The sequence below is a fragment of the Diorhabda carinulata genome, chromosome 1 (assembly GCF_026250575.1).
Source record: "Diorhabda carinulata isolate Delta chromosome 1, icDioCari1.1, whole genome shotgun sequence".
Taxonomy (NCBI): domain Eukaryota; kingdom Metazoa; phylum Arthropoda; class Insecta; order Coleoptera; family Chrysomelidae; genus Diorhabda; species Diorhabda carinulata.
Window position 1 is genome coordinate 40027364 of NC_079460.1, and position 13109 is coordinate 40040472.

Consider the following 13109-nt stretch of genomic DNA (forward strand, 5'->3'; position numbering starts at 1 on the left):
CATTTAATTATTTGATCTTAGCAACTCAGCATTACATTCTAATATTTGAAGTAACAACGAACAGTATCAGACTGAAAATATGTTACAGTGATAGTCATGAAAATATATATCTCCTAATATATAAATGACTCGTGATATCACAATGGAATCGTATTTTTTTGTCACAGAAAACGTTTCAAGACCTGCCATTAAAGCCGAACAAAAACAACAACAAGCTCCAATCGGTACAAACGTTAGCTTACGCTGTAGAGTCACCAATCCTAATTTCGCTAACACTGTGAGATGGTTTAGAGCAGGACCCCAACTTCCCTATGGTGCTCGAGAAGATGGGGAACTCTTATATCTCAGAAATGTGAGACAAGAAGACCAGGGAAGGTATTATTGTGAAATCCAAACTAAAAATGGTACTATCAGTGACTACGTTGATTTAATTTTAACAGGTTAGTTTAATTTCGTTATCGCCGGAATTGTTTTTGTACAGTTTGTAGTGAATTGGAGGTATGTACTAATTCGTAACCACGTTTTATTTTATGTATAAAAACATAATTATACGAATATTATCATTTTATTTATATTATGAATCATCTAATCAATTATCTCATTATAATTATTTTTATCTTCGAATCTCTTTATCCGATATTCAATTCTGTGATTCTCTAACTTAAATTGAAATTCTAAATAATGGAAATACAATGAGAGATATTTAAAAAAAAAAGATATAAAAATTGGTTACGGAATGGTTCAACTGCCAATTTAATACAATGTAATTTGTTAATGTTGCACATTGCATGTATGACAGCACGTCGATGGAATTGCCAAGAGGGATATTGGTCATGTAAAAATAAGATTTGTATACCGGAATATCTCTGTTGTGATGGGAAGGACGATTGTGGAGATTACAGCGACGAAATGGATTGTTCAAACAGGAAACGACGGGGTTTGTTCAATAATCTAGCTTATCTCTAGTTTTTTTCACCTCTAGCCTCTTCGTTGTCTAGATCTAGCTCTTCGTGATGTCAAGTCTTCAAATGTAGACGATGTTTATTTTTATGGGGATGGACAAAATCTTGTTCCCTTAATCATCAGATTTGTTATTTACATTTCCTGATAGAGCTTTAATAACTAATTTTGTAGAAACCTTTTTATACCAAAAACTGATTTCGTTAGTTCAAGGAAAAATTAATTTGTCATTGTTTCTGTTCTGTCTGACTTTGTCATCAACAATACCCATAACTTCTTCTTAATTCCAATTTTAAAAGTTATAACGAGATATATTTTAGTTGGACTCCAGTTGATTTGTATAAAAAGGTTTTAATAACAAACATCAAATGAATTTACCTTATTTTCAATAGATAAAAAAACAACAAATTCACTTCCACTATATGAATTGCTGATATAAAATAATAAATTCATTTAATGTTAACTTCTGTATAATCTAAGACTCTACCAGATATAAATCTTGTGGCTTGAATTTACCATTTGGGAAAAAATGTTGCTTAGAATTCACTAACAAAAACTGTCTACATATTTATAATAAGCGGATTTTCTGAAATAGTTTATACAAATTGGAATTGGAATCTTTTAAAAAATAAACTTATAAGTTAAAAGATCAATCTTTGCAAGAAGTTTATTTAAAGATATTTGTAAAAAGTGTATAGCAAAGAATTTTGAAGTTGATCAATTTAGAAAAGTACTTATTCCTTAAGATGGTAGTTGGGACAAAAATACTGTGATAAAAATTAGAACGTGAAATAGGTATATATTTTCTCTCTACATTTCCTCTAACGGGCTTAACAAGAAGAGATATTTCGAAAATTTTTAATTTTTCAACGATGGCCGATTGTAAATTAATATATCATTTTATTAAATTATAGTTCCTCTCTCTAAGGCATTATTCGTTATTAATTTTATCAAATACAAGCAAATAAGTATCTAATAAATTATAATTTTTCTGGTAGAGACAGTTCAGCTAGAAATAGAAATTTATACTTTTCTATTTCTAGACGAATAATATTGCGGACTCTGTAATAATGTAATAAAATATGTTTAATCCATTGCTATTTTATGTCGTACCTACTAATTAAAATGTATGTTTCCTTCATCTTTTCTTTTATATCTCTTATAAATTATAAAACAGTGGCGCAGTTATCGGGATTTTAGGGTCCAACTCATAGAGAGTAGAGAGTTATTTTCTAACAATATTGTAGATATTAACACTCAGCAAAGAACGCCATAACAATCGGTGCTCGAAAAAATTTGATAAAATTGGTTAGATTAGGTTAGATTTTTTAAAAAATCGTTAAGTTTTATCAAAATTTTTCGTGAGAACGAGAATATTGAACAGTGTGGTTAACTTTTCTGAGGTGCATCATTTTAGGAACAATAACTACGCCACTGATTGGTTTTTGTAGCGTATCTGTGTTCTTGAAATAGTTTTTACTGTTTGGTAGTTGCGATATTCCCAACGAAACTAGTCTTCACAAGATATTACATGCATATAGATAATTCATCCTGATTACAGTTTGAGCAGTTCTTCCCCAATCCAGAATTCAGTCATTTGAAGTGTAAAAATAAAAAATAATTGGAATATTTCATGAAATAATTTCCAAAAACATTTTACACACTAGATATTTCACAAAAAATTATTTTTGTTCCATAATTTTTATATATAATCAATAAATTTGGATCCTATCAGTTTATATTAACATGTGAAACAAACCAAACACAGATACTCTATACATCTACTTTAAAATTAACCCAGTACCTACTTAACACGTAAACATTTCAGGACCTGCACCACCAACAAGACCACAAGAACCTCAATATACAATTACTTTCAATCCACCAGAAGCAGAACACTATGTAGGTGAAGATATTGAAGTATACTGTCAATCCTCTGAAAGAGGAGCTATCACCATGTGGTCTAAAATTTCGGGGCCTTTGTCGGACAACGTGATCAGTGTAAATACTGTTTTGAGGATTGCTAATTTGAGTCCCCAAAATCAAGGTGTTTACAGATGTGAAGCAACTGGAAGACTATCCACTTATTACAAAGATTATAACTTAGTTGTAATTGGTACGTAGTGACAATTTTTTTTGCTATATTTTGTGGGAAGATGTTTGTTGAAATGTTTCAATATAATTTCATTCTATTTCAGATGATCAGTTTAAAGACCAACCTCCTCTACAAACAAAAGAAGCAGCAAGAGGATCAACAGTTCAGTTAGATTGCAAAGCAAATTTCGACGCTACTGAATATGTTTGGACCAAACAAGGAGGAGAATTACCAAGAGATGTCAATGAATTTTCTGTAAGTATTTATGTTTAATCAATACCAATACAGGACCTACATTAAATTTTGGATTTTTTCAGAAAACCATCCAACTTAACGACGTAGATAGCTCAGACGCTGGTGTGTACACATGTACTGCCAGTAATAGTGAACAATCTATGGATATCCCAGTAATTCTTGTTGTTACTGACATAGTACCATACTTTACACAAGCTCCCAACAGCTACATCACTATTCCAACTTTATCAGATTCTTACATGCAATTTGTGTTCGAAATTTCCTTTAAACCACAACAAGACACCGGTTTAATTCTATACAACGGAGAGAAAGGAAACGATAGAAGTGGAGATTATATAGCACTCTCTTTAGTGGGAGGAATACCTGAATTCAAATTTAATTTGGGAGCCGGCACCACTATAGTTAGAGCAGAAAGGCCTATTACTATTGGAGATTGGCATACTATCAAAATTTCAAGAAATAGAAGGAAGGTTACCATGTACATAGATGGAGACGGTCCAATTGTAGGTGTGGCAGAAGGCAAATATACTGGATTAGACTTAACAGAGCCCATGTTTCTGGGAGGAGTACCTAATGTTAATGGTATTTCACGTGAAGTTTTAGGATATGAACAATACCACGGATTTGTAGGTTGTATTAGTCGTTTAAAAATAGGACATTCTCATTTGGACATTTTGCGGGAAGCCTTGAATAAAACTGGAATAACAACATGCGAATCTTGCAGTGAAAGTAAATGTCAAAATCAAGGTGTCTGTCAGGAAGCTTTATCCAAAGAAGGTTACATGTGTATATGCTCATCAGGCTACAGCGGTCCAACTTGCAGTAAACTGAAAGGAGAAGCTTGCTCACCACGTAAGTATAAAACTGTTGCACCATTAAGTTATTCAATTTCAAATATTGTTTTGGTCGTCAATTTCACCTTCCGGGATGTAAATTTTAACGTTAATACTCTTTCCTATAATTGTAAACCTCGATATTTTCTAATCCTGCTTTATGAATCATTTCAATGCAATGCCAAGAGTTCGTCCAAAATTAATATCACCATACTGAATGAATAAATCATTCATTTTTCAGATGCATGTGGAATCGGAAGATGTATTGATACAGATAATAGTTTTGAATGCCAATGTCCCCTTGGTCGTGCTGGACGTAGATGTCAAAGAGAAATCACAGTAATAGAACCAGCGTTTCAAAATGATGCTTACATTGCTTACCCCACACCAAAACCGGCAAGAAAATTAAAACTAACATTGAAAATAAAACCTAATACTTTAGAAGATGGTATTCTGCTCTACTGCAGTGAAAGTGAAGAAGGATACGGCAATTTTATAAGTTTGGCAATCAAAGACAGGCACTTGGAATTCAGATTTGATGCAGGAAACGGTGAGAATAAGGACATATATATATATATATATATATATATATATATATATATATATATATATATATATTAACGGTCAACTCATATTTTGGAAATTAATTTGTATGAAATAAAAAAAAAAAAATAGAAACGAAATACGTTATTTTTTTGATATATTTATTTTTCCTAGGTGCAACGGTAATAAGGGATGAAACTGACCTAAAACCAGGCGAGTGGCATGTTCTCACAGCAACTAGGTCTCTCGGTGAAGGCCGACTCATGATTGACGGACAAGCACCAGCTATTGGAAGGTCAACAGGTAACTACAAGACCATAAATCTCCAAACGCCACTATTCGTCGGAGGTTACGATAAACACCACATTAAAATAAACGATGGAGTACAAGTTTATTCTGGATTTAACGGATGCATTGGAGATGTACGTACAAATCGACCAAACGAACAGTAGAATATTTACTAACAATAATTCTAATTTTCAGATCAATCTTTCGGGTATTGATGTTAACTTGATTCAAAACATAACCGATTCCGCCAACGTCAGAGATTGTAACGCCGAAGAAGATATTGATAATAATATCTCTGATAGTAACACGGAAAGACCTTTCAGACACGTCAGTTGTTCAAATAATCCATGTCAAAACAACGGACAATGCTACCCACTCTCACCAACAACATACCAATGTGCTTGTGCAGCAGGTTTTACTGGACAAAATTGTCAAACTGCCGAAAATGTATGCGAACCGAACCCATGTCAAAATCAAGGTACCTGCATTTTGAAGAATACTCACTATGAATGCGATTGTACTCTTGGATTTACAGGACGCAACTGCGATCAAGGTAATTAACATTCATGAAAACGAAAATTCAAAAACCAAGTAATATGATACTATTATTTGCGCTAATTTACCTTTATTATTTCAGTAACGGAAATACGCAACGACGCCCATTTTGATGGAAATGGTTATCTAGAATTTAATAGAGATCTTCTAGCTCATCGCGACGGAGAACAGGAAGTAATCGCATTAGAATTATCGACTAACCAATCAAACGGACTCATTTTCTGGCACGGACAAACTCCAAGCTCCAGTGGATATGGAAACAATTATATAGCTTTATCAAGTAAGTGAAATTTTAAAGGTTAAACGGCTCATTATTTAATAAAAAAATTGTTTTGCAATGCATATTTTTTTCAACCCGTTCGGATATACTAATAAATATATCGGATTGTCGTATATCAGAATCTAGAACTTATCAGGGATTGTTTACTGACTATCCATGAACATTGCGTAAAATATTTCCTTGCTAATTAATATTACAGATTAGTTAGGAATTTGCTTAGTTCTTTAACATATTAATTATCCCATTTCAGTTGCCAACGGTTTCCTGGAATACAGCTTTGATCTAGGGGACGGCCCAGCCATCGTTATAAACAACAAACGACGTGTCGACGACGGGAACCGACACAGTGTCATCTTGAAACGTGACGGTAAAAGAGGTTCAATAGAAATAGACAACAGTTGGACTCAAGAAGGAGATGCTCCTGGTACATCAACATCGTTGAACGTCGAAGGAAATATCTACATTGGAGGAACGCCGAATATCTCCAGGATGACGGGCAATAAGTTTTCACAAGGTTTCAACGGATGCATCCATGGTTTTGAATTGCAAAATACCCAAAGATTAGATTTAGGAATTAAAGCTATCAATGGTCTGAATGTCAGGCCCTGCTCTAGGTAAGTTTCATTATCTAATCAATAATCTTTCGACATATTATGACATTTGGTGTACTTGAGGATAGATTAGTTGACGTTTTTCAATGTCAATGGAAATTTTAGTGCCACTACTGATAATCTGCGTAAATCCTTTGACATGTTTTCTTAACCATTCAATAAGAACTATAGTTAATTTTTAACATTTTCACGCTGCTCTTGAAACAGACTGCGTTGGATTCCGTCCTCATTAATTTTCGCTGATAGTGATCAATTTGATGAAATTATAGAACCACCTCCTGTAAATATAATTCATCCTAAACCTTCCAGTTGTGCTCAAACCATCCACACTATTAAAATTTATTGCATAGTCCAGTTGAGTCATACAATATTAGATATATTAAGGTTCGTTTGACCTACATCTAAGTTGTGTGCAACTTAATAAGTACAATAAATATATTTGGAAAATTTCAAAAAAAAATAGTCGAAACATTTTGTTACTTCATTATATGAAATATTTTTTGTTTAGAAAAAATTTTTATTTTGACAAGCCATTTATTTGTGACTAACATAATGAATACTGGGCTGGACATAAAAGTAGAGAAATTATAATTTATCGATATTATCGGGCAGAAACCTGAAAAGAATTATATGTAGAATATATTTATGAATACAAGAATAAGAGCTTCAGAAAAACTAGAAACTTGCTTACATCTCTATCACATTGTTCAAAAATCAAAATAATTGGATTTAAAAGAACTATTAATAATTATTTTGGATAATAGTTTTAGTAAAATAAAACACAACAGTCTGATATTTAAATTTGATATGGTTAAAGTATTTAAAGATTTCTTATCAAAAATATTGGTGTTGAATATTACAAATCAAACATTGGACGAAATCTAAATATATGATTGCACTTCCTTTCTGGACCAGTATATGCTAAGAAAGCTTGTCGATAATAATAATTTCTAATTATAACTTTAGGAATATCATGATTCCATTTTTTTGAAATTTTCCGACGTTTTGTGCTAGACAATAGGTATTTTTATGTTATAAGATATATATACGTATATATTGTATCATATCATATCAAAATTTTTATTATTATGTTGAAAAATTTGTTTAATTTATGAGGATGTAATGGAGAAAAGTATACCTTTTGTTATACCCCTAATTTGTGTATTGGAATAAACTACACACTCGCAGCTTCTTTAACTTTCGTAATCAAAAATATTTAGAATAACCACAATATAATGAACGATATTTGAAAGCCTAAAATCTACAATGAAAACATATTTACACATTATTTGATCATGCTGCGTCAATATGAAAATCTATAATTATATAACCTTTGGTGAAATTGAATATAAATAGAAATTCTGTTATTCATTTCTCAACTCCATCATCTACCTTCTTTGTCCAATGGTATATTTGTCAACAATAGAATTAAAACAGCTACTATAACGTTATTTTCAATAACCTGATTTATTAGGTTCGATACCGAACATGAATAGTAATCATTTTATGTTATAGTTTACATGTTGCGTTGATCAGTACAGAGTACAAGAACTGCTACTACTAAAATGTATTTTCATCCACAATATATCTCTATGTATGCGAGTTTGTTGAAATACACAAATATAGGGTTATGTTAATTTGTGATAATCAGTATTGTATGTATATAAAAATTGATATGCTAACGTTATAAATATTTTATTACCTTTATAATATTATAAAATAGACTGATGCTTTTTTACTAATATTGCAATTGTCCATGGATATTTGCTAAAGCCAGGTAAGATTAATCAAAAATACACGAAATTCCCCATTATTTCATTCTCCTCATAATTAGAATTGTTCGCATTAGAATAAATATTCACTTCGATGAATAGATATGCTATTATATCCAGATGCTTAGGGATTTTACTATAAGACAGATTGAATAGTTTTCTTTGTAGTTGTCTATTATATCTTTAAAATGTATTTATTTTACAGATAGACTATAATTAAATACAGTGTATAAGACTGGCTTTCATTTACGTACTGATTTCCTGCAATCTTTTTGGTTTCTTGCTTTTAGCTAGAATCCAGGTTATACCTTCTCTTATTGGATCATTTTATATTATATTAATATTCAGTTTATCCCGTTCTAACTTGCTATATATGTTTTACTGTTTCTCCATTTTCCTGATAAACTCTTCTAGTTAACAATTTCGATTCTCTTCCAACTTTTTCTTGTCATTACCTTACGTGGATTTATTTTGCAACTAATTTGTTAAACTGTACTGGAGATTCAGCTACTTTGTATATCCTGTAAGATTTTTTCAACTATACCTAAATCTTTTTTACTAAAAAATCAATATAAATAATTATAATGAATAAACCCAGGCCACCCACATAGAGCATACACTTTATCAATTCATTCTTTAATTCATGACGTTCAAAACATTAGTTTGTTGTCTAGATATATGAAAATAATTTATGTTTTTGTTTTTCAGCTTTTCAGGCCGAGACATATGGTTGAATGATCTGGTAAATTGAAGAAAGAACCCCTAGATTAGATAAAACGCTGTCGTCGTTAATAAATACTTAATTTTGTATATTTCACACCCCATCGTGTTCACTATTTTGTGTTCATATTAAAGTTGCACATATAATATTGAGATTATACTAATTTGAATAGCTCGATATTATAAAGCTGTATTTCACCATTTCCTGCTTCTTGTGTTAATATTATATTAGCTTCAATTTCTTTGGAATACAGCCTTTGTACATTTTTTATATGTTAATACTGCCATTTTTCCAGTTCGTTTACTTTTTTTACCGTTTTTTATGTTTTATTTTTTCATATAATAGTTGATGAGAAAAATATCGTGCCATTTTACATAATAGTCTAAGTGAAAAAGAAATTTATGACTTGAAGTCAATCCAGTAAATATTCCTTTTTCTCTACTTTCATTTTTATGGTGCTACTGCTTCGAAAAGAACTACATGCAAAACACAAATAAAATACCGGTTATTAAAATAAGATTTCTAATCAATTTATGAAACAACTTCATCCGGCTTTTCTTACCACAATTATTTCTATTTATATCTTTAGCGGGTTTTATTTCGCCATAAACGGAATTCATATTTCTATGTTCACTTCTATTTATGTAAGACTTAGAAACTAAACCTATTCCATTCACTAGAAGCTTTGCTAAAATTCTAGTTTCTAGGAAATTGTCTACTATTGGTTCTCATTCTCATTCTGTCTTCTGTTGTTAGTTAAGGGAGCCTTCATTGAATTTGAAAATTTTCCATTCAAAAAATCCGTTATACATTGTTTTTAAACGTAGTTTTTTTTTATAAAATCCATTGTATCCGATATCTTTCATAAAAAAAATCGATTGTTACACAACATAAAAATAAATTCATTTCAATCTTCCCATACTTATGTTGAAGTTATATTTTTTGTGTTTTGCAAGTTTCTATGTTCGAAATACGTTTTTGTTCCGCGTATGATGATAAAATTATTTAGTACTTACGTTTAAAAGAAAATTTTTACAATGTGATTTCAAAAACGAAACGAAAACGTATCAGCAATGGTGATTAACAATACAGAAGTAGGTATAGGCTATTAAAAAACAAAAAGATATTTTATAATTGCTTATTATTTCTCTCTAGATAACTCATTGTTCTTAAAAACATGTATATTACTCAAAAAAAAAATAATATAAAAAAAAAATGTCTAAACTTACATTCAGAAATTTGGAAGAAAATATTACCTGAAAATGCAGTCTTTTAATTCGTTGTTCGAGAAAAATGCATTCTCAATAAATACAGACAATAAATATGATAAATGAACATATTTTTTTGTGTTTTATTTACCGAAATTGATCCCCGAAAAATATTCCACAGCAAATATTACCGGTAGACAATTCTAAATAATAAAGCTAATATTCACCATTAGTACTAGAATAAAAGATTTGGTTGTCATGATAATTATCTAGCTACAATATACAAATAAAATATGAAAAATTCAACTGAAACTAGAAGAAAGCGAAGTGAAGAGCTACGAATTCCATCAAAATTACGACTAAAATAATTTATAGAAATGACTCCGACTGTCTTGTATCTGAGATAACTGACTATCTTCTACTTAGAAGCACTATTTCTGTAGCCCAGTCGGAGGGGTTTATCTCATGAATGAGAGTTCTGGTTGTCAGCTTTCTTATGAGTGGAGCCATGTCTTTACTTATTTCTTTTCCCACAGTTTAACCTGTGGCTAAGGGATTTCCACCGCAGGTTCTAGTCCTCTCACAAGTTGAGTGGCTCTAACCTTGGTCTGCGCGAAAACTAACCTAACCAGCTTATTGAGTACCTTATAGCATTTCATGCACAGTGGTTATTATCTTGTGCGGCAAGCTGGGCTGAGATAGTAATAGTTACTAGCCCGGTCTGATAACAGATAAAATTATCCTAATCTTATTTTGATCATCCTGTCCATCCTGGTGGGAAAGTTGCCCTAAATTTTCCTGTCAAGTAGATTAGTTCGTTAAATCTATTCAAGGGGGATTATAAGGATTCCATCCGCCTTATATTGTCTAAGATATTTCATGGATTGCTTATTGCTATGAAATATTTTAGAAGCGTCGATAATATGAATAAGGTAAATAACTGCTTGTCAAGTTATGAGAGAAGTTAGTAAAATTAGAGTGAATCAGAGAGACGCTTCAAGACAAAGCTATTTCGGTGAGACGTAGAAACTCTGCGCTGATTGTAACAATTCTCAGGTTCTTCCTTAGGAAGAAGTCCTGCTAACTAGCACTACTTCAAGAAGTTTCTTAGTGTACCACACTTCATGAAACTGCTTCTACTAACAGGTTAACAGGTACTGAAAAGTTGGTAACTGCTTTTGATATAGCTGCTCGATATTACGTATTAAGTAAAATAAAACTACATTTCAACCAGTGTACCGACCTTAGAATGTTATAAGAGGCATGTAATAAGTTGACTTAGGTTTTTTATGTTATATGGTTAATCATCCACTGGAATATATACAATTTAATTTATTTGGTATATCGTGTTGTCTTTCAAGGTCGATACAGTAGTTATAATATTGTATTTTCATTTTAACGATAGCTCAATGTTACCGTATCCTCTTAAAAACGCCCACTAGATATGAGTGAATCTTCAAGTTATTCTAATTCGGAAATAAATTTAATATATATAAATATATATGATTATGTTTATCAAATTAGTGAATAAACTCTTCTCCTAACATAGCCCTCTTAATTATAAATTTGTTTATTGGATTCATTTCGATAATGAATTTTTGAGATTTAGTGTATAATATAAAATTACACTAAACCTACTTATTATAGGAAACACAACCTAAAATTTCAATTTGTCAAAAAGTATTTAGTTGTCAAAGAAAATTATCTGTAATAATCAAAATAGAAATTTGCGATGGACAGACGCCTTTACAATATTAGTGAAGAAGATCAGACCAGTGAAGTAACGACAATATCCCAAGTGAGTTCACCGTTATTATTGAGTCAAGAATATCTTATAGGAATAATAGCAGATGAAGATACGTGCGTGGGCTATCTTCTTGGCGGTATAGGTGAACTAAATGAAAATGGCGAACCTAATTACTACATTTTTACGGAAACTACAGATCAAGAGGAACTAATAACAGCCCTGTTTGATTTCTTACAACGTCCAGAAATTGGGATACTGTTAATTCAAAAAGAGGCCTTTGATAATATACATTACCTAGTAAAAAATCACCAAATTAGTAAGTTTTTACCCATAATAATTGAAATACCAGGAAAAAATGGTCCCTATGATATAAGCATAGATTATATTCTTAATATTGCTGATACCCATGAAAAAGTCAGAGAAGAAAAACTTAACGAAAGAAGGCAAAGCTTAACAGATAAGAAGCTTCAAAGAGAACACTCAGATAACAAAGATATACATAAAAATATAGAAAAAATTTCAAGTGATGTGGCTAGTTCATCTTCGGTTGGACAACATTCCAAGCGATGAAAATTCCAAGAAGCATTTTAGTTGTTCTCTATAAATTATGAGCACAAATTCAAATTCAATAAAAATTTTGGTGAAAATTGTGTGATATTATATAGTTAGATGAAAAATTTGGTTTATCATCTACTTTCAATTTCAATAGTTTGTAAACTATATACCAAAAGTTGAAATCTGACTTAACAGAATAAACGAAAACCGTACAATTATCTCAATGCCAAGGAGCACATTAATCATTTTTCCAGGTAATAAAATGAAAATAGCGTAGATAGCCTAGGCGTATGAGACTTCTTTACTAAAAAGAATTCACAATTTCATTATATCATAAGGTTGTTAATTGTTGAATGTTTAAGAATGAAGAAATGAAGTACTTAGGAAACTTTTTCTACATATTTATTTACATAAAAATAAAATCTCAAAATTACAGTTTCTAAATCTGTTTACAATATCTGCTTCTCATTTTCCTAGAAAACAGTAGAAACCCCTTAAAGGATTCCAAATATAAAAAAAACATGTGATAGCAAAATAGAATTCTATTTCGGTCAGATAAATGAGGTTTCCAAGGCGCAAGAAATAGTACGGTGTCCAGTTTCTTATCTTATCTTATCGCAAATCGATCGTCTATAGTGTGAGATCAAAGACTACTCGAAATTCTCTGTCTTAATAGTTCCAATAGT

At 31.1% G+C, this 13109-nt stretch overlaps 1 protein-coding gene across 35 annotated transcripts in view; it reads left to right on the plus strand.

The window, feature by feature from the left end:
- LOC130891028 (basement membrane-specific heparan sulfate proteoglycan core protein-like) overlaps positions 1 to 10252 on the plus strand; it is a 251525-nt gene extending 241273 nt beyond the window's left edge. For 31 of the 35 annotated variants that reach the window (XM_057795615.1, XM_057795511.1, XM_057795518.1 and 28 more), the window contains 11 exons: positions 168 to 440; positions 800 to 937; positions 2789 to 3076; positions 3159 to 3310; positions 3373 to 4162; positions 4385 to 4693; positions 4861 to 5108; positions 5170 to 5527; positions 5612 to 5809; positions 6060 to 6423; positions 8901 to 10252. In XM_057795615.1, coding sequence (XP_057651598.1) covers positions 168 to 440; positions 800 to 937; positions 2789 to 3076; positions 3159 to 3310; positions 3373 to 4162; positions 4385 to 4693; positions 4861 to 5108; positions 5170 to 5527; positions 5612 to 5809; positions 6060 to 6423; positions 8901 to 8943 — 3161 coding nt within the window. In that variant the 3' untranslated portion in view covers positions 8944 to 10252. The remainder of the gene's footprint in view (positions 1 to 167; positions 441 to 799; positions 938 to 2788; positions 3077 to 3158; positions 3311 to 3372; positions 4163 to 4384; positions 4694 to 4860; positions 5109 to 5169; positions 5528 to 5611; positions 5810 to 6059; positions 6424 to 8900) is intronic. The other 4 variants (XM_057795537.1, XM_057795554.1, XM_057795632.1 and 1 more) reach the window with 2 other exon arrangements.
- Positions 10253 to 13109: the final 2857 nt, after the last annotated feature.